The 22020-nt window shown below is 38.9% G+C and overlaps 2 protein-coding genes across 5 annotated transcripts in view; one reads left to right on the top strand and one right to left on the bottom strand.

Moving 5' to 3' along the window:
- Window positions 1-1333: 1333 nt before the first annotated feature.
- On the top strand, window positions 1334-11088 carry HEMK2 (HemK methyltransferase 2, ETF1 glutamine and histone H4 lysine). Of its 2 annotated transcripts, XM_082044875.1 has the most exons (6): window positions 1337-1586; window positions 3202-3291; window positions 4233-4323; window positions 5215-5298; window positions 6722-6863; window positions 7884-11088. In XM_082044875.1, exons 1-6 carry the CDS (start codon window positions 1414-1416, stop codon window positions 7988-7990), a joined length of 687 nt encoding a protein of 228 aa, XP_081901001.1. In that variant the 5' UTR covers window positions 1337-1413; the 3' UTR covers window positions 7991-11088. The 2 variants fall into 2 exon arrangements, with proteins under 2 accessions (XP_081901002.1, XP_081901001.1); XM_082044876.1 differs by lacking the exon at window positions 5215-5298 and having other exon boundaries at window positions 1334-1586.
- Window positions 11089-11230: 142 nt separating this feature from the next.
- LTN1 (listerin E3 ubiquitin protein ligase 1) overlaps window positions 11231-22020 on the bottom strand; it is a 30352-nt gene continuing 19562 nt past the window's right edge. Inside the window, exons 21-30 of one of the 3 annotated variants that reach the window (XM_082044848.1) lie at window positions 21634-21778; window positions 19590-19803; window positions 19016-19253; window positions 18003-18077; window positions 16933-17119; window positions 16331-16502; window positions 14517-14758; window positions 13813-14007; window positions 13024-13191; window positions 11231-12297 (exon numbers count right to left, since the gene is read on the bottom strand). In XM_082044848.1, the coding sequence (XP_081900974.1) occupies window positions 12235-12297; window positions 13024-13191; window positions 13813-14007; window positions 14517-14758; window positions 16331-16502; window positions 16933-17119; window positions 18003-18077; window positions 19016-19253; window positions 19590-19803; window positions 21634-21778 (1699 nt within the window). In that variant the 3' untranslated portion in view covers window positions 11231-12234. The other 2 variants (XM_082044849.1, XM_082044850.1) reach the window with 2 other exon arrangements.

Genomic DNA, 22020 nt, shown 5'->3' with positions numbered 1-22020 from the left:
AGCATTGGCTTTGAGGCTAAAGAGTAGCATGTTGATTTTACTTGGAAATGTCAAAGGAGGGCCACAGTAAGGGCAGATATAAAGCACGATGCACTAATACTGAATTTTCAGCTAAATCTTCCAGATACCTGACTGCTGAGCTGGTGTCCAGCACTCGGGCCAGGTAACAGCAGTCACCACCTCTGCCGTGAGAATGGAATTGTCCCCTGCTATAAGAATCCCAGAGATTCAGCATTTGCTGATTTTTTTTTAATATATATGTATTTTTATGTGTGTGGGTCTCCAGTGTGCAGACATAGTCCTTCCTCTGAAAAAATTCACCTGAACAAATTTCTTGCTACTGCAAGGACTGAGTATATTGATGACATCATTTTTTCCTCAAGGGTATGTGGAATAGATGAACTATGAACTTTCAGGACAAAGTATCTATTTCACAGTTCTTTGCAATGGAGGGTAAAGGATGAGACCCTCCCATAAAGCACTTTCTGTGTTTTCCTATATTCCTATGCAAAGTTGGCCCATGGTGGTTATGGAACTAAACAGAATAAACCTAGTCAAAAATGAGTTAGCTCCATTTATGAACTATGAGCTGCTCGAAAATCAAGTTCTTCTGCATGAATGGAGGACACCCTCTGTTTTACAGAGGTTACCTAGAGTTGCAAGTGAAAAATGGAAATTGGATATCTTTCCTTTGTTCCAGAGCCAAAAATGGAGACTAGCAAACAAAACCCAACTAAATCCTTAAATGTACTTAAGATAATAAAGCTTAATCTACTGGATTAGTCATGTTCTTTTTGTTAGTTTGTTTTCATATTTTCCCAAAACTGATGATCTCCAAAATTATTGCAAAAATTATGTTTTAAGATTCAGGCCTGTTTATTAGCATCACCCTTTTCCTTCATTGACCTAGACATTCTCTCAGCGAGCGTTCAGTGCATTAATAAGTGAACACAGACGTTTCTCTCTCCTACATTTAAAATAAATTTGTTTGCTCGTTTGTGTTTTGTTGTGTGGAGCAAAGGTAATAAGTAGTAAGCTCCTCTTGCATCAGTCTTCATGGATGGCCAGGTCACCTGCTGTGGGGATCCCTATGCACACTGACACAGTGAAGATTTTTAGTGTTGGATCAGTTGAATCAGTACGGTGAAACCTGACGTTGGAGTTTCATGAGAACGGCAGTCTCCACAGGAAGACAAGGCCGGAGCTTCACTGACACCGAGACCAAGGCGCCACCACTACCGTCGACAGCAGCCGTTAGATCCGCGCTAGGGGCGGGGCCAAGCTGGCGGCCTCCCATTGGCGGTGTCGGTGGCGCGGGAGCCCCGCGCGGGCACCAGACTGACTGTCGCGACGTCAGCGCGCCGGCCGCGCAGCGCGCTTGGGTCAGGCCAGGCCGGAGGGGCGCGCCTGCGCATGCGCGCCGCGGAGCGGAACGGAGACGGCATGGCGGCTCCCGCGCTGCCGACCCCGCGGTACGACCACGTGGGGCCGGACGGGCCCTTCGGCGATGTGTACGAGCCGGCCGAGGACACCTTCCTGCTGCTGGATGCCTTGGAGCAGGACGCGGATCGGCTGCGGGAGGCTCGGTAGGCGCGTCGGGGAGGAGAGGGGCGGGAGCAGTTCCCGGGGGCGGCCAATTGAGGGGGAGGGGGCGGGGCCAGCGCGTGCCGCCAGGGCCGGGAGGGCGGTGCTAACGGCTTCCGTGCGGGCGTGGAGCGGGAGGAGCCGCGTCACTCGGGCCCGGGGTGTTCGAACGCCGGGTAGGGGCCGTCGAGTCCCGCAGCCGCTTGTCCCCGGGGTGTGTTGCTTACAGCTGCTCATCGGGTCTCAACCCATGCGGGGAGGTGGGTGACGTCTTCCCGCTGTGAGCAGAGCGGGGAGTAGAACGGGGCATCCTGGGGTGTATTAGAAGGGGGGTGGTTAGTAGGTCGAGAGAGGTCCTCCTTCCCCTGGTGAGACCGCATCTGGAATAATGTGTCCAGTTCTGGGCCCCTCAGTTCAAGAAGGACAAAGAACTGCTGGAGAGAGTCCAGCGCAGGGCAACAAAGATGATTAAGGAATTAAGAACATCTCCCTTATGAGGAAAGGCTGAGGGAGTTGGAGCTTTTTAGTTTGGAGGAGACTGAGGGGTGACCTTATTAATGTTTATAAATATGTAAAGGGTGAATGTCATGAGGATGGAGCCAGGCTCTTCTCAGTGACAACCAATGATAGGACAAGGGGCAATGGGTACAAACTGGAACACGGGAGGTTCCACTTAAATATGAGAAGAAACTTCTCCTTAGTGAGGGTGACAGACACTGGAACAGGCTGCCCAGGGGGGTTGTGGAGTCTTCTTCTCTGGAGACATTCAAAACCCGCCTGGACACCTTCCTGTGTAACCTCATCTCAGTGTTCCTGCTCCGGCAGGGGGATTGGACTGGGTGATCTTTTGAGGTCCCTTCCAATCCTTAACATTCTGTGATTCTGTTATAGTTATTTTGGTGGCAGCTGCACATATTTGTGGTAAAATGTCAGTGTGTCAAGGCTGCAGAATCTGTAGGATTTGCGTATCTGCTCAGGTTGCTGCCCAGTGCCGGTCATCTCCACAGCTGAAGTATGTCCGCACAACTGTAACCGGTATACTTGGTGTTTCAAAAACATGGAAAAACAGAATATATTTCAAATAAGGTCCATCTTTTTGAAACATGCTGTAGAAATCACCAAAGGAGTCGTATCTTATGAGTGATTATTTTGAAACTACCTGCCACTGCTGTTTGTCCAGGGCTGGCTGAAACTCCCCTGAGGTACTCTGTGTTCAAGATTTGCTTTCGTTGGTGTAGCTTCACAGTGATCTTCTGTAACTTCTGTTGGAGTTCAGTCCTGCTGCAATAAATGTGTAATAAATGCTTTAGAACTGTAGCCTGTACTGTTGAGATTGTGTAGTTAATGGAAACTTTAATGTTAGATGGGGGAAAATACATGTGTTTTCCAAAGTGGCTTGTGATAGCCAGGAACTGTCTATGGGCACAAGTAGGCCTGGCAGCTATTATGAAACAGGCAACATAATGTGGGCTTTGAAGGTTGTATGATCAGCAAGGATTTCAGCATTTTTGGAAGAGGGGCAGAAGGTTTCATAACACTGTCTTGACTAATTCTGCATCTGTTGCAGGTGCTCTTACATGTTACAAATAAAAGTTATCCAGAGTTTTCTCTCTTTAGAGTTGAGATCTGCCTTGAAATAGGATGTGGATCTGGTGTGGTTTCAACTTTTCTAGCTTCTTCCATTATTGGATCCAGTGCACTGTACATGTAAGTATAACAGGACTTCCTTAAACTTTGCATGCAATAATAAAGAATACATAGTTCTCACATATATACTTTTCCACCTTTTAAAAGCTAGGCTTTTCACAAAGAAATCATAGAATCATTTCGGTTGAAAGAGACCCTCAAGATCATGGAGTCCAACCATAACCTAACTCTAGCACTAAACCATGTCCCTAAGAACCTCATCTACACATCTTTTAAACACCTCCAGGGATGGTGACTCCACCACGTCCCTGGGCAGCCTGTTCCAATGCCTGACAACCCTCTCCATGAATAATTTTTTCCTAATATCCAATCTAAACCTCCCTTTATGCAACTTGAGGCCGTTTCTTCTTGTCCTATCACTTGTTAATTGGGAGAAGAAACCAACACCCTCCATGCTACAGTCTCCTTTCGGGTAGTTGTAGACTCAGTTCTGCAGATATGGAAATCATAGCAAAGAGAGCCTAAACTATTTCCTTCGGGTTCTGTAACAATTTAGCGGTGCAACTAGAATTCCATTTTCCCACTTCTTAAACAAATTGCTAAGCTTACGCTTTTGTTTGCTGGGTTGAAGCCTAAATTTTAGCCACTGGCTAGTCTTACTGAGGTCTGATGACATAATGCTAGTTACCTGAATGTTGGTAGTAGCTGAATTTTATTAGACTTGTATGCATATTTATTTATGCAGAGCATTGAAAAGGCGATCCTGTACTTCACCTTTCAGACAGTCATTAAAACTTCCAGTATAGTGTTGAGTCGTTTAGCTGCTAATATATTGTGTTTATTTTACTGGCTTTTTTTTTTTTTTTTTTTTTAATTTACTTGCAAAGCAGAGAATGCTGGAAAAGATATTTTCATTGAACATGAATTAGTTTGAAGCTCACAGGCTTAAACTTGTAGATACAGTAGCCAGCAATTTATATTTCATAATATTTTGATTGTAGATGTACCGATATCAACCCGGTGGCAGCTTACTGTACACTGGAGACAGCTCTGCTTAACAACGTTCACCTTCAGCCAGTCATTACTGACTTGGTAAGGTAGATGTCTCTTCTTTATAGTTTTTGTAATTTTTAATACTTATTAGAGATACTGAAAATTAGCCATACAGTCCAGAACAAACGTTGTCATTTTAATAAGCATGGATGAAAAAAGATAACAACAAAATGTCAAAGTGTTTCTGAAAGAAGGGAAAAACAAACTACTTAAGCTCTAAAATTCAAATTTAAGCTTTAAAAATACATAGAATAATTTTAAAAATAAATTATTTACATATAGTTTGGAAAATCCTGCACAAGGAACTCTACCTGACATTATCATAACCCTTGCTCTAATGCTCTGCAGTTCTTGGTTCTCAGCTCTTTCTGATTAGGAACTGTGTATGTTGTTACTTTTTGTTTCTTACAAAATTTGATAGGGAGAAAAGCTAAGTTTCTCATCTCTTTAGCAAGATCTTTGTTTAAAATACCATGATTATATGTGTTTATAAAAGATGAAGATCGGCAACAATAAATGTGATCTAAAATAAGTGAACAACTGGTCATACTTGAGAACTAAACTTCAGTTGTCACAACTTGGTCATTTTGGGTAACAAATGTTAACCGGTGATAAATTCAAAATTCTTTCATATCTAACCTGAATTCTGAACTGAGCAAGAATAAAGTACTATCTTTGTGTCTGCATATGTGTCTCTTGTTCTTCTACATCCCATATATAACACAGTCTTCAGATTATTGAAATTGTTCTGCTATACACAGGTCCTTCTCAATGCTGCTCTTGCACATAGAATGTAAAGTTTAGTATTCTTGAGTCAGTCTGAAATGCTTGGAATATCCAACACTATGTAACTGTATTTTTACAAAATGTTTGCATTCTTTCTGTCTAAAAAATGAAAAATTATAAAAGGATCATCACCTTAATCTATAGGTTGAAGGTCTGTCTCCAAGATTAAATGGGAAGGTTGATCTACTGGTATTTAATCCACCATATGTGGTAACACCTTCTGAAGAGGTAGGAAAAATTTTAAATGCACAATAAAAATGGTATTTCTCTGTCAGAGGACAGATGTCAGGGTTTTTTTTTTTTCAAGGATCTTGTAGGACCAGCACTGTTGTAACACTGTTATAGTGAAAATTATTTACCAGAGTAGCTTGTAAAGACTATGTGGGAATAAGGAGTGCTAGCTGCTGTTTCTCGATACCTAGTTTCTTCATCAAGTATAAACCATGTAAGGCTTCTGTTAGGCACGCTAAGGTATTCTTATAGGAGACTTTAAATGGAAAATGCATTTGTTTCCTGCAAAATAAATACACTCTGGGGCAGTCAACATGGCTTCACCAAGGGTAAGTCATGCTTGACCAACCTCATCGCCTTTTATGAGGACATAACGAGGTGGATAGATGATGGCAGAGCAGTGGATGTGGTCTACCTTGATTTCAGTAAAGCCTTTGACACAGTCTCCCACAGCATCCTCACAGCATTTGACATTTGGTCTAGATGATCGAGTAGTGAGGTGGACTATGAACTGGCTGAAGGAAAGAAGCCAGAGAGTTATGGCCAATGAGGCAGAGTCTAGTTGGAGGCCTGTATCTAGTGGAGTGCCTCAAGGGTCAGTACTGGGACCAGTATTATTCAATATATTCATCAACAACTTGGACGAGGCAATAGAGTGCACTGTCAGCAAGTTTGCTGATGACACTAAGCTGGGAGGAGTAGCTGACACGCCAGAAGGCTGTGCTGCCATCCAGTGGGACCTGGACAGGCTGGAGAGTTGGGCGGGGAAATATTTAATGAAATATAACAAGGGCAAGTGTAGAGTCTTGCATCTGGGCAGGAACAACCCCAGGTTCTAGTGTAAGTTGGGGAACAACCTGTTGGAGAGCAGTGTAGGGGAAAGGGACCTGGGGGTCCTGGTGGACAGCAGGATGACCATGAGCCAGCACTGTGCCCTTGTGGCCAGGAAGGCCAATGGCATCCTGGGGTGTATTAGAAGGGGGTTGGTTAGCAGGTCGAGGGAGGTTCTCCTGCCCCTCTGCTCTGCCCTGGTGAGACCACATCTGGAATATTGTGTCCAGTTCTGGGCCCCTCAGTTCAAGGACGGGGAACTGCTGGAGAGAGTCCAGCACAGAGCAACAAAGATGATTAAGGGAGTGGAGCATAAAACATTACAAGAAAATATATACAAAGCATGTGACAAAATGTAGTTCTTTTAATTTAGTTTAAGAATGGAACTTGAAACAGAAGTAAGATGTTCATCATGTGGGAAATAGTTTTGAAGTAATTCTACTGCATGAACAAATCTGCTGAATCAAAGTCATCAGATTTCTAATGGCAGACACCTAAAACTAGATGTTATGGTGATGTTTCTCTTACAAGTACCACTGACGCCTCTGCTATTCTGTGTTAAGACAACCTTTGCTTTCATTCTTCTTAGGTGGAAAGCCACGGTATAGAGGCATCCTGGGCTGGCGGTAAAAAGGGCAGAGAAGTAATGGATAGAGTTTTTCCATTAGTACCAGACCTACTTTCAGCAGGAGGATTATTCTACTTGGTCACAATTAAAGAAAATCATCCAGGTGATAATTTTCCTTGGACCCTTAAATATGCCAAATCACATTTAACATGGTATTGATCAAAATGTTGATTGTAGCAGTGTTTCTAGGTTATTAGACTTCAGTAAAGAAGTAATGCATAACATCAGTTGAATCCAACATGTGACAGCAGCCAGTTGAAGACTGACAGCATTTACTGAAATTCATGTAGGTCTCCTAGGTCATTATTTACAAATCCTGTAGCTGGCCAGGATGTATCTGCAGGCTTCACACAAACTGTGGCATCCCAGTGGACTCTTCTGCTTCTCATCTTTCAAGTTTGTGTGGGTGTCTAATCTGCAGAGGGACTTTTACATAACCTGATGCTTCTTGGAATTTTTTCTCTGAATTCATGCCTTGTGCATCGAGTGTGTGGTAAGGTAGACCAAAAATATAAGCAAATTTACCAAAACTAAGAACACCCTACACTCATTTGGAAAACGGTAATTTGCAGGTTCTGAGCCCAGCAGCTTTGCAAGAGTGAAAGGTGACTGTAAATCTTCTCAACTAAGTAATGAAGCCAGGCCAGCCCTTTCTCATTAAAGTGAATGGTGGTGCAAACTTAAAGGGCAAAAGCTTTTAGTTAGAAGTGTTGTCTTTGCTTTTGACATGCATGGAGAAGAGAGTGGGACTTGCTGCTTCTGATCTAATGCTTAATGGCTATACATTATCAAGTAGTTTCAAGAAGATTGTTTTTTCACGTGTGATTGATTAGGCAGCTTTTGGGAAAAGGCACTACAAATTTCATCTTCTACAAATCAGCTTTATAACTGAATAGTTAATTGCTATTAACAATAACTACACACAGAACCTAAGTTAGTAAATTGTAAACTTTATTTGTCCCTGGTGGAAGACTACTTTGCATTAAAAGTACTGTCTGAAAGAATAAGAAGACACAGTTTATAATCTTTGCTTTACCACTTATATTTGCCAGATGCATGAGCACCGCCTTTTGTAGCTGACTTCTGTATAAACTCAGTTGTAACATTGCACTTTCAATTACAGATGAAATTCTGGAAACAATGAAGAAATGTGGCTTAGAAGGCACACAGGTACTTTCCAGGCAAGCAGGACAAGAGATACTTACTATCCTCAAATTCAAGAAGTCTTGATAACTGTTCTTAACCTTCCAGATACTAGCCATGGAGAAAGTTGAACACAGAGTTGTCAAATGAATTGTTAATCCAGGATTTTCACCCTCTTAAGGTGTATCCTCTGATCAAGACTCTGTATTTATTTTTATTCTGGATGTTAACCCGCTGTTACCTGCTGTCAGAGGTGCAGTTGTCCTCTGACTATCCACAGGACTGTTGAGGGGGAACGGTGAAATGCCACACCTTGTTGCATTTGCACTTAAGCACTGAAGACTTTTTGTTCTATAAACAGGTATTTGTATATTTTTTTTCATTGTGTCTTATTAAAATGAGGTACTTGATATAATTCATCTGTTTTAAGAGATAGTCTATACCTGTACAGAGTTTAAATGAATATTTGGAAGAGTGTTACTCATTGTGACGTAGTATTGGGCACTTTTGCACAATTACTCTCTAAGGCACAATTACTGAATTTGTTTCTGTAGTAAGGACAAAGGCAAGCTCTTACTCTCTAGTCTTCTGGGCAAAATACTGTAGTGATTGTGCTCCCTTTTATGCAATTTTACAAGGAGGGTACTACGATGGTGATCACAGAATCACAGAATGTTAAGGATTGGAAGTGACCTCAAAAGATGATCTAGACCAATCCCCCTGCCTGAGCAGGAACACCTAGATGAGGTTACACAGAAATGTGTCCAGGTGGGTTTTGAATGTCTCCAGAGACGGAAACTCCACAGCCTCCCTGGGCAGCCTGTTCCAGTGTTCTGTTAACCTCACTGAGAAGTTTCTTCTCAAATTTAAATGGAACCTCCTGTGTTTCAGTTTATACCCGTTGCCCCTTGTCCTATCATTGGTTATCACGGAGAAGAGCCTGATTCTGTCCTCGTGACACTCACCCTTTATATATTTGTAAACATTAATGAGGTCACCCCTCAGTCTCCTCTCTTCCAAGCTAAAGAGACCCAGCTCCCTCAGCCTTTCCTCATAAGGGAGATGCTCCACTCCCTTAATCATCTTTGTGGCTGGACTCTCTCCAGCAGTTCCCTGTCCTTCTTGAACTGAGGGGCCCAGAACTGCATACAATATTCCAGATGCGGTCTCACCAGGGCAGAGTAGAGGGCAAGGAGAACCTCTCTCAGCCTACTAACCACCCCCCTTTCTAATACACCCCGGGATGCCACTGGCCTTCCTGGCCACAAGGGCACAGTGCTGGCTCATGGTCATCCTGCTGTTCACCAGAACTCCCAGGTCCCTTTCCCCTACACTGCTCTCTAATAGGTCCTTCCCCAACTTATACTGGAACCTGGAGTTGTTCCTGCCCAGATGCAAGACTCTACTCTTGCCCTTGTTACATTTCATTAAATTATAGAATCACAGAGATGTGGATTAGATGAAGAGTTCTTATCCATGGAATGATGTTATGGAGGAAAAAAAACACAGATGGTATTAAGAAGGCTATGTAGCTGAAAACAATTACTATGAGTAGAGAAGTGGAACAGAAGTCCACTCTCAAAATCGCTATCCAATAGAGGAAGCGATTTCCTGACCCCCAGACCCTGATGAAGAACTTTCCTCTGCAGCTTCCTCCCACTGCCCACAGAAGGGGCTATTACAGCGTTGTCCCAGCAGCATTAGGAGATGTGCAGTGGGCGGAGTCCTATGAGGAAGATGTTTTGCTCACATGTAGCAGAAAGGTAGAGACGGTTCGGGTATGTATGCAGCATCACTAGTGCTGTCTGGGAGAATGCTTTCAAAGAAATGACCTTTAACACTTTGTGTCAACAGAAATTTTACCTGATGTTATGATAAACGGTTAGCTGGTTCTCCTATGGGGACTCAGGTCCAAGGATTTTTTGTTAAGATGCTGAGGCATTGGAAAGACTATTCCATTTCAGACTTCAGAACTAAACTTACACCACTGTACTTACCCAGCCTGTACAAACATTAAAACTTCTTCCATGTTTTCATCTGACCACCCAAAAAATTTCTCCAAGAGACTGAAAACAGGAGGCTTTGGACAGGCAGAATAAGGCATAAGAAGGGTAGGAACTGTTTGCAGAACATGTGACTGCAAACCTGGCTAGACCATTTGAGGTATTTTTACCACAATGGAATGAGCAGCTGCTTTTGACTGATACACGTCAAAAGTCAACTTACAGTGCTCTGGCATAAAAGTTGTTGCTCATACCATCCTGAAGAAGACGCAAAAAGGACTGGATAACAAGGAGCGTGCAGTCTGACATATCCTAAGAGTCACCATTCCCCAGCTTAGAAGACTACTGAAGAGCAACACTGCAATTCAACAACTCAAACACAGCTAATACATCCCTTTCAGTAACTTTTCTGTCAAATTGTTTTTATAAGCATGAATGTGAACACAAACATGCAGTAGGAGGATTTAGCGGGAAGACTCAGTCAATGTTGAGGATGCTACTCAACATTTATGCTATAGACAAGAAATTCTAGTACTTGAAACTACTGAGTCTAAAAAAATGTGTTTCATTGACCAAAGTGAGGCAAGACTCAGGACTTTGTTGATTCTTCCATTTGGAATAACTGCTCCCCCGGGCCCCTGGGCACTGCTCTGTCAGCAAGTACCAGTGTCAAAAGACATGCTTGCCGCTGCTTTGCAAGTGCCCACACTTCTTTGTTCTAGAAGAACCAAGACGAGCTCTCCACAACTGTGTTCCAAGTAGACAGTTTGCAAGTTAGTGCCTGGTGGAAGAGTTTAAGGTGTCTCTTTGCAATTAATACCTGGTTAACCACAACTAGTCTTCAGATCAGTTACTGAACTTGCAAATAAATCGCTTAGAACAACCAGCCTTGTCTGAAACAAAGTGCAGCAATAGAGATATTCCTGGAGGTTTAGTATCAGTAATTATGAAAACAATACACCTTGCTCCTTAATCTGTGTTTTCAGTTGGACCTTTTCAATACCACTTCTAAATTCTTTCAATTCTCTCTCAAAAAACATTGGGAAAGTTCTCTTCTGGAAAGCCAGTCCTACCTGTTAATACAGACTTATCAACACCTAAAATAATTTCTGGAGCTGTCACCTCAAAAGAGACCAACTTTGAAAAAAAAAAGAATCTAAAAAAAAAAAAAAAAAACCCAAACACACACAAAAACAAACAAATAAAACAAAGCCAGCTATTGAGGTATAGCCAATTGAGTACGCTATAAACTTGTCATCTGGAAATTTATAGTATTGATTTCTGAGAGTTTATCACACACAGACAGCAATCCAGAGACTACAGAGATTGATCAAAGTAATTTATTCCTCTCATTTTATTGACATTTCAATATTGACTTTTCGCCACAAATGCCACCCAAGTTGGAATATATTAGTATGCTACTGCTGTTAAAAAAAAAAGCATGAAAAAATGTAGTTTAAGACAATATTATATTCTGATGCATTTGTCATGTTCAGAGTCATTCTTATGGGGCAGTGGAAGGACAGCATACATTCAGCGATAGGTAATTTGCCACCCAATTAAGATATTAACTGAAGTAATGAAAACAAGAATTGATCGGTGTGCACGCTTTCTCTTAATTTAAATGTCAATGGTCACTAAATAGGTAGTGTTTGTCATGCAGGAATGATTGTACTCATTCTACTTACTTGGGCTTCTAAGTTTTCATGTTTTTAGGGTGCTGGATGGCTGAGGTTTTTTGGGAAAACAAGACTGTTGAAGGTGAAAGCTCACCTTATAAACATGTTAAAGTATACTATGTTTAAATTTTATGCCTTAACATAAGGTTATCACTCTAGTTCCATGCCTTAATGTCTAACAGCAACAACATTTTTTCCCATAAGAACTATTATGAACGCACTATCATAAAAAAACCTGAGACTTTACACCACCTATGTTAAATTCACCTGTTACATTAAGAGGCAGGATCTGGGTTAAGTGCATAATACCATGTTAGAATATAACTAAAATAAGAGGTTTTCATCAACCATGCTGTGGATTAAACACCACTTTTTTGACATAACTCTGCATTATTTCTGAATTTTTAACATATCTGAATACCTTAAAAATATACAAATGAAAATAAATTATTCTTCTGTATTTATTTATATCAAAGAAGAATCTTCAAACTTACAAAAAACAGTCCAGAGGTAAGTATGTGTCGTCATCCTACTAGCCAAGAATTTAAAGGAAATGACATTATTCCAAGTTAGCTTCTTTCAACATACAGTTTATTGCCTCCTCTTAATTTATTACTTAGCCCACAGGAAGAAGAAAGACCGTTTTATTTCAGAAAAATGTCTCTCGACAGAGTGGACAGGTGGATTTGTTGCTGGATGTGAACCATTTGTACTGAAAGAGAAATACAACTGTTTAATATACGGATGCAAGCTGCATATCAAAGAATGCCAGTAACGAACATGATTTGCGAATGAATACAACTATCGAAATATTAACTATACTTTAAAAAGAAAGGTAAAAACACACCTTTCCACTTCTATATGTATATACATATTTTACACACACACACACACACACACACACAATACTGCAGTTTTATTCTAAAAAACCTGACACAAATGAACTCTTGTCTAGTCTCATTTTAGAATGAAAAGATAATGGTTTTAGAGCAGCAATATTTCCTGTATTGTCTGGCCATACAGATGCCAACCTGTTCCAGTATACTCTGTAACCATACAACCAATGCCCATGATGACTTGGATGTAGTTAAATGTTAACTATCCAGATCAGCATAGTTTACTAAAGAGTGTGCTGCATAAATCTAAATTTAAACTTTTATATTCCCATAGCTGAGCTGTTAGCAACAAGATGCTGTTGCTATGCCCTATGTACATGCAGTGGTTTATGTCTTATTATCTGTGAAGTGTAGCAACCCCTCTCTTATTATATGCCCTTACAGCTTAGTAAAAATCCATACAAATAATTTATTAGTTCAGTTAATCCCAGGTACTCCAATGTCGTAATGGAGAATTGGTGGTATTACAATAGAAATTCTGGTTCTACCTATAAATGGATATTTTGCCTATTAAAAAAAAAAAAAAAAATCTAGGTACTTACCAAGCAAGCTGAATGAAACTTTTTCTTGCATGTTCTGCAAGCTTTTTTGGGAAGAGAATAGTTGGAACTATGAATGACTGAATAACAGATCATACAATCTTCAACGCCCTCAAAACGTTTATCCACGTTGTTTTTCCACAAAGATAAGCCTTCCATAATACTTCCATTCTAACAGAGGCAAAAGAGCTGTTAATACTGTAGAATTCCTTCAGAATATTCTTACTGTTAATTTGTAAGCACATGAAGGAAACAAGCCTGAAGGCTTTATAATCTGAGATAATACACAATATATGCAGTGAGCAATTTATAAAGTCAACACAGGAAATGCAGACAATAATCTATAGAAATGAAAGCATTCATCACAACAAAAAGAATGCACTCAGAAGCACTTAAAAGAGGATTTAAAAATTTTCAGTCACTGTTTTGTTTTGTTCTAACCACAAATGATGCAATTTCAGCAACCACCAATCCTAGAGAATTTAACATACTGGGTTGGTTTTGGTCTTTGGTTTTTTTTTTTTTCAAATTATAGTTGAGATGGTATTGCCATATGGGGCAAACACTGGCCCATGTCTTAAGATATCTAAATTTTCAGCTTTGGCTATGGATTTAACAGGACTTGTTAGGCAGATAGTTCTACCTCTCTGTTTCAGCATCTGGAGAAAAGCAGATGGTAAGAGTCACCAATCCTATGAAGTCCTTTGACATCTAAATAGTATTACATTACTAGGTATACTTTATTATCAGCACTGTTACATTTTCAAAACTACAGGCTTTCTCTAAACTCACCTGATGTGTAAGATACGTGCTTAACTGTAGCATCCAATTACGCCATTGCTGTACAGCCACACCAACCCTCTTTCCACTCTCCACTGTTATGGATCCCAGTGGGTAATTTGATGGAAGCTGTATTATTAGTTCAATAAATATGTCATCAACTGAATAGGTAGCAATCACTTCCCGTGTGGCAGACCGAGCTTTTACCTATGAAAAAAATGCACGTATTAAAAAGCTCCACAGAGACATACCATCTCTAGTCTTTATATATATATATATAAAAGCCATAAATACTTTACCACAGACATTAAATAATTTTCTTAGACCAGGAAACATTTTCTCAAAGAAAATAAAAACCCACTCATATCTTGGCAAACCAAAAAAAAAAAAAATTACCAGCCATTTTTCAATCTATTGATTGATACATTTTTTAATAAACCAAAAAGAAGTATATTGATAGCAGTATCTTCCACTGACCTCAACTACTCCAACACATTAAACCCCATTCTATTTTTTTTTTTCAAAGAGAGCATTAATAAACTTCAATTTAATGTATCAATACCAAGCTAAATGATGTTTTCATCAGTCATTTAGAACAACAAAAACCCAGTCATATAAAACACTGTAGTACAATCTAGTTCTGAAAAGTAACATTTCTTGAAACGTTTGCAAAAACACTGAAGTGAATCAAGAAAAGGACATAAGGTCTTACTAACCGTCATGCTGTTAAATAACTGCGTGCTAGTCTGAACAGCAGATATTTCCTGTGCCGAAAGCACATTGCTGACATATTTGCTTGTGAATTTATCTACAATGTTGAAGACCCGTTTCTCGCAGCTGTTCCACCAGAGCCTGACCATGGCCGGCAAGTCTTTCAGTGTTGTACGGTACACGGAGCAGGCCAAGTGTGGAATCTGGGATGAGAGGACTCCTGTCCCTGGTGGGGAAAGGAAGGATGTTGAAACACACCAGTCACAAATGCTCGTTCATCCACACCACTCACAGAAATTTTGATACCAATGTGACTGTGGTAACCAGAATTTCACGTACATGCTGCTCCTTCTATATTTGCTACTGTACTTAGCACTGGCCAGGCCACACCTTGAATCCTGTTGTTCGGTTTTGGGCCCCTCATCCTAAGAAAGACACTGAGGTGCTGGAGAAAGTGCAGAGAAGGGCAACAAAGCTGGTGAGGGGTCTGGAGCACAAGTCTGATGAGGAGCAGCTGAGGGAACTGGGGCAGTTCAGCCTGGAGAAAAGGAGACTGGGGGGAGACCTGATCGCTCTCTACAACTGCCTGAAAGGAGGTTGTAGCATGGAGGGTGTTGGTCTCTTCTCCCAAGTAGCAAGTGATAGGACAAGAGGAAATGGCCTCAAGTTGAGCCAGGGGAGTTTTAGATTGGATATTAGGAAAAATTTCTTCACAAAAAGGGTTGTCAGGCATTGGAACAGGCTGCCCAGAGAAGTGGTGGAGTCAGCATCCTTGGAGGTGTTTAAAAGACATGTGGATGACGTTCTGAGGGACATGGTTTAGTGCTAGAGTTAGGTTATGGTTGGACTCGATGATCTTAAGCATCTCTTCCAACCAAAATGATTCTACCATTCTATACTGTAAGCATCTGCTTGATTCTGCCTTTCTCCATCAGTCTGGTTTCTGTGTTGCTCAGGTTAACGCTTCATAACTGGGAATTCATCTTCTAATTTAGAGATGAACTCCAGATGGGCAACCAGAACTCAATAATTTTATATTCTAGAAATGACAAAAAGCTCACTTCAGAGTGAACAAACGATACAATGTTTCAAACATATTTGAGGTTTGCAGCATTCCATAGAAATGCATAAAGAGATAAGGGAAATCTTTGTCTTGGGATGTCATGTTCGTCATTCTTTCTTGCTGTCATCCAGATAAATTGTTCTACAACACAGTGATGTTCAAGCAAAAAATTAAGACATGAAAACTCAGTATCTTTGCTTACATCTATACAGATACATAAAATAACAGTTTCAATGAAGCAACTTTCAAAACTAATTCTCATTTTCATGTTTCTCAGCTAAAAAAACTAACATATCTTCTCTCATCACAACTGATTAAATCTTGGTCTTCTGAACAGCATGACAAAAACAACACACAATTTAATGTCTCAAACATCAAAAAAATACATCTTTAAAATATTTTTGTTTTAATTATAAAAATAGAACAAAAAATAGAAACTCCATTTACAATTTTAAACGTATCTAGAAGCAATGGAGAAGTCCCAGAGTACATCACACATATTTAGTATTTTGAAATCTCTGTATACATTCAGGATTCAAATAGTAGCAATGTATTATTTCTGTCCTAAGTGAATAATCTAAGCATTTCCTGGGATTTTTCTCTTTGATTTTCTCATAAACATTTCAGTTTTGGTTAAGCTTCAAATGAGGAGTGTTAGCCAAAGATTTTCTAAATCTCTGTTTTAAGCACAAAAGTATATTTAAACTTCAACTATATCAAAACTCTCTCAAACACACAAATAGAATTTTTACTAACCTTTAACACCTAAATGTTGCTCTTCAGTAAAGAAAGTTTTTGTGTCCTTATTTGGAACTTCTGAAGTTGGCCCAGACAAGACAGGGTTTTCAGGCATAAGCCTGAACAAGTGATAAAGCAGTTTATTCAAGCTTTTAGTTTTTCTGAAGTATTGTGAGTAGAGAACTCGCAGCTGATAGTGTTAAAAAACAAAACAAACAAAAATATACAGGTGAGATTTAACAAATATAGCTTACTCTGTAAATAGTATCTTTCCGTAGGGAGGAAAGGCAAGACTGTGATTCAGAACAAGTGAATAATTGTTTAGTTCTCTGCACCATTTTTAATGATTATAATGTGTTAAAATGTAGCAACCTTATTTGAAAATGCAATAAAAATCATGTATTAATCCTAATTCTTTGTACTCTAACATTACCATCCTTGACTATTGCAGTGCAGAAACCTAAGTCTATTGATGCTTTCAGAATTTCACTAATTCCACAAAAATCAGAGGTAGGAAATACATAACTAAAAGAATACAAAGGCTGGATGAAACTTCAAGATTCAAATCAAATAAGCACATTAAGAAATTCAGTTAAAAGGAAAAGACTCTGAACATGTACCTGAGAAGAAGCTGCTTTGAAGAAAGCTAAGGTTAACTTCCAAGTGAGAAGATATCCTAGAATAAGGCAGAACTCATCACTCAGGGGATGAATTACTGCAGATTCTCCAACCGGAATGCATTCCAGGATGTCTTCTAGCAAGCGTTCTTGAGTGGCCAGGACAGACATAAGAGCTGCTGGAGGTGATCTATGGAAAAATGTTATCTGGCATGGTAAACTCAAATCTTGAGCAAAGCATTAACTGCATTTATATTCACAGCTTTCCAGAAACCTGTTAGTAAAGTCAGGAGTGTAGAACATAAAGGGGGCCTTTTATTACAGGAAAAGTTACTTTCAGATCCACACATTAGTACTAGATTTAATTTTTTTTTTTCCTGAAATGGACAGTTTGTGTTTTTACCTCTTCCAAGACAAATATAAACTGAATCCTGATCACTTAATCTGAAAGTGGTCTATGGCTGAGCTGATGTAACCAGCATCATGGACAGCTGGTTTGCTTGCTTGCTTCATTTGTCGAGTCACACCAACAAAGCAGCAACTGAACAATGGATCGCCTCGTCACTGAATGTGTTGGGTTCAGGCTTTGGCATTGGATTAGAAAGCCTTTTGCAGCTCCATAGCAAGGAAAGGTATTAATCATTGGGATAAGGTTAAATCATTCACCACAGTGTCTCTTCAAAACATTGACTTTATCAGATCTAAACTATAAAACACCCAGGTCAATTCTGGAGGTTCAAGAAACTGAAGTTACCTGTGCAGCTGAACACATGCTAAATAGATCAGACCAGTAAAATTCTGTAAAGATTTTACAATGTAGAGCATATATGTTACACTTTAGCAACTGTACCAAGAAAACAGTTGCAAATATTGTTTCCAGTTTTAGCACAGAGGCAGACTTAGCCAATTATATTGGGTATTTTCAATATTTATGGCCCTATTGTCATAGCCACATATTTTTTTTCTTTTAACATCTCGTTTTAACTTGTCTGCTGCAAATCTCAACTCTTGTAACACATTTTAAAAATACTGAAAAACAACCATTAAAAAAAAAGTGAGGAAAAAATACACACAATGCCAATTCCTCCTCTTCGTCACCATAAGATTTGAGATCTTCATCATCAAATTTAGGCAATTCAGGCATTAATCTATAGAAACATGGAAAAGAAATCAGATTCAATTTTAACTGTTTTAAATATATGCAATGCATACTTCTTTGCTCAATGTCAACATTAATGATAGGAAATAAAATAATGGTAATTATTCCTTAATAACAACACAGAATCTTTAAAAGACATGTCACCATTGCGAAGTTGGTTTCTGAATGACAACTGTTGCTTTGCTCTGGTTTTTTCCAGGCCTTTTACACTTCCCAAGTCATGATAAAATAAACTTTTCTATTTCCAAATAAAGCTATTGCAAGATTATGCCTCAGTATAAGTGAAAGGGTAGCTTCGTATGCTTAAGCCATCTGCCTCACAATCTGCATTTTGAGCAGACAAATGCACATACTACTTGTCAAATTCTGCATTCTCTCTTAGAGAGATAGAGATATTAGAGATATTAAAAAAGTTCACAAGAATACTACACATTTTTATTCAGTTCCTTCATTTTCTTATCTAAATTAGTGAAACTAAAAAGGTTATACTATTTAATGATACTGTGAGACCCAGATCAAACCTAAAATGCTTCAGTTTACATTTTAGGATTCTCTGAGCATTTAAGTAGAGGCTAAATATAAAATGCTTTGTAGTTATGGCACTGATATCTATGTAACTATGGTACAGAAAATAAAATTGTATCTTCATGTACTGCAGTAATGCAGTATGTATTTATTCTACCTTCACAATTAAATTTAGCATTCATAGCTTTATATAATGTTCTCAAATACAGAACAGAAGTTACCCACTTACGGATTTTCTCTCATAACAGAACATGATTTTGCTAAACACATCTATGAATGGATGTTCTACAGCACACTATTATTATTATTATTATTATTATTATTATTATTATTATTATTATTATTATTATTATAGAGGGTTGCGGGGCAGGTGAGGGAAGTGGAAAATTTGTTGATTCTTACTTATACAACATATGGTAGACAGAAATCTGTACAGGTCTAGCTGGGAAAAGCAACATTGGACATAATGTATTTAGTAGAGTCTGGAGTTCATCTGGAAGATTTGTTTTCTGGCCTGCAACAAACTTTGCTGGCAATTTATGGTTTAACAACTGGTCCTTCGAGATGTATGTTAGAGCTTCACCCAAAGACGTTAACACAGAGTTCTGAAAGGAGCCTTCAGATGCATTTTTGGTTTCTCCTATTTAAAAGGGAGAAAGACAAGTTGTGATATAGAATGTATGGGTGTTGTCATAAACATGCATTACTAGAAACAACTCAGACTCCTCTTATCAGAATCCATCTAATCTTAAATCACAATGTTAAGTGCAATTATTTTACTAATTAGCCTGTAAGTGTCCAAAAAGTGAGGTTTTATAAGCCATAATATTCCTATATTTATATATATATATTTATAAGCCATAATATTCCTATAAGACATATATAAGACATATATTGCTATAAATTCAAAATATGGCCCATCAAGTTCTATTTCAGAATAGCTTGACAGCTATTACCCTCCTTGCCATATACTTGCCTGTGACTTTCACCAACAAAGGTAAGAGCAAATTGTGAATTCCCTCAGAAAAGAATTCCTTCCATTCACTGATCAAGTTCTCAGGAAGGTTTGCAGTAGTTTCAGGAGCTGCTGCTTCAAAGAAAGTGCTAAGGGCAGATGCCAAGTCACAACTGACACAAGCGAAAATCTGCACAAGCGGGACATGATAAAGCGAACGGTTTTCACTTGTTGTCTAGGAAGAAAAAAAATAAGAGGGAGATTTCTTAACTACAAATTTATTTTCAAGTATCATATTCCCTGTATACACCAGAAAGCCTAATTTCAAAGACTAATGAATTGTAAAAAAACATTTTTAACTGATTTGGCAGAAAAATGGAAGAAGTTTAAGAATACAACCTGTATTTTAGTAAAACTTCCTGAAAATAACTTCCAAGTCTCATCAGCATTTAGAATTCTGGATTCCTTCCCTTATATGACCTTTATAATGACAGAAATAAACTGCCACCAAGTGGACTCAAACTGAAATGTAGCTTATCTGGAGCACTTGTGCAGCCAAGCCAGCCAAAATTGACATTTGAAGTGCTCTCACTTTTCTCTCCCAAACACAGAAGCCGTACCAATATCATGCTTGTATTTCCAAACTGCAAAAGGAAATTGGTGACACACTATTGTAAACTGGAAATTATTGAAGTGGCAATCAGAAGAATATTTACTCTTCCCAAACATAGCTCCTTTTTATTCTTATGAGTTTCCCCCCAAAAGAAATATCAGTAAATATTAAAAAATATTCCCAAGCACTTAGTCTATGTAACAAGTTTTTCACACAACTTTGTTGGTTTGTGGGTTTTCTCTTCTTGTTGTTTTGGATTGGTTTTGTTTGTTTGTTTTTATTTTTAAAAAAATACAGTTTTGAGGGACATACAGTATAGGTAAGATTAATCCTGAGACCAAGAAAGGCCACATGGAAGTTCCCAGCCTGCCCTTGAAACGGTGCAGTGACAAAGGGCGCTATAATTATTAAAAAAAAAAAATAAGCTAGTAGTTGAGAGATTCTATCTTTATTTGATTAATAGTCAGCTGTTTGCACTGACTTGTTAGAACATAATTTTGATGTTTCATGTGATAATTTAGATATTGAAATACAGATACTGCTTTTCATTCAGTTAATTTTTTCTATGTCATATTAGACTTTGGTCTTAAAGGGATATTATTTTTCAACATAGACACCTATAGCAGACACATTTCAAAATTATTCTGCAATTAACTAATGACATCACTAAACATTGTAACATCATATTACTTAAAGGGGGAGGTAATTTCATATCCATACACAAAAAGAAACCAGAGACACGGTATTACTTGTGCTTTTAAGCCACACATGACCTATGTCAAACTTCAATGAAAAAGGATTTTGTGCAATTCTTTTTAACATTGTGTCAAATGTTTGCTAAGCTGAGAGAACTATGTCCCTGCATATCCAGAGAGTAATATAAAAGGTAAGTACATCAAAAGTGGAGATGCAACATTAGCACTCATGCAGTAGGTGAAGTTAATTTTCTTTTTCACTTCAACATTTGATAGAAATGCTTTTTAAAATAAGTTATCTTTGCAATGCTGAGTACCCAGCTATTTATATTCATAATAACTCTAAAGTACTAGAAAGTTAACACACATATTAGACAAAACAAAGTCAAATTTGTTAAGACCATTGTGTTCTAAACTCTAAGTAAGAACCGTTAGGAGCACTCTGATTTCCATTCCTCTTGGCAATCCTCATGCATCTTTGTCCAAATTTAATTGCTGCGTGGCACAGCTTCTACAAGGTTTTACTCTACCATCCTGATACTCAACTCTTCCATTTTGTAAACAGATGTGTGAACTTCTAACATAGAGCTTTCAAAGATTTAGGATGAAATGTCCATCAGTAATATTATAAAAATGTAGTTATTCTGTAGCCTATTTTTTTTAGCTGCTCCCCGTCCCCTGCATCAGTCCAGTAGGTTCAGGGGGAACCTGTTGGAAGCTGCGATGCCATGATTAGCAACAATCTCTCCCGTATTACCTCTAACCAAGCCAGCATAGAGCACAGGATAAAGTCCCATTCATTATCGGCCAAAGGAGTCGTGTGATACTTCAGCAGCAAGGGAAGGAAACGCATCACCTCGATGTTGAAAGCGAGCAACTGAGCACTCGTTTCTTTCAGATTGCTGCAATAAAAATACAACTACAGCTTACATATCTTCATGGTGTAGACACGAGTATTTATATTCTTGCTTTCACTCCTCGTCTTAGGACAAATCAGTCGTGCACCAGGCTCTGCCCTGTGCGCTTTTGATACTCTTGTCTTTTACAGTTAGGATAGTACATTAGCTGCCAAGTCTAAATAAGTCAATCAACAGGTACAAAACAGACTATCATTTGCAACTTAAACAAATTCCTAAAACCAGAC

The sequence above is a fragment of the Streptopelia decaocto genome, assembly GCF_964273445.1.
Source record: "Streptopelia decaocto genome assembly, chromosome: 1".
In the NCBI taxonomy this organism is placed as follows: Eukaryota; Metazoa; Chordata; class Aves; order Columbiformes; family Columbidae; genus Streptopelia; species Streptopelia decaocto.
Note: the sequence above shows the minus strand (reverse complement) of the source record. Positions and strands in the feature narration are given on the sequence as shown.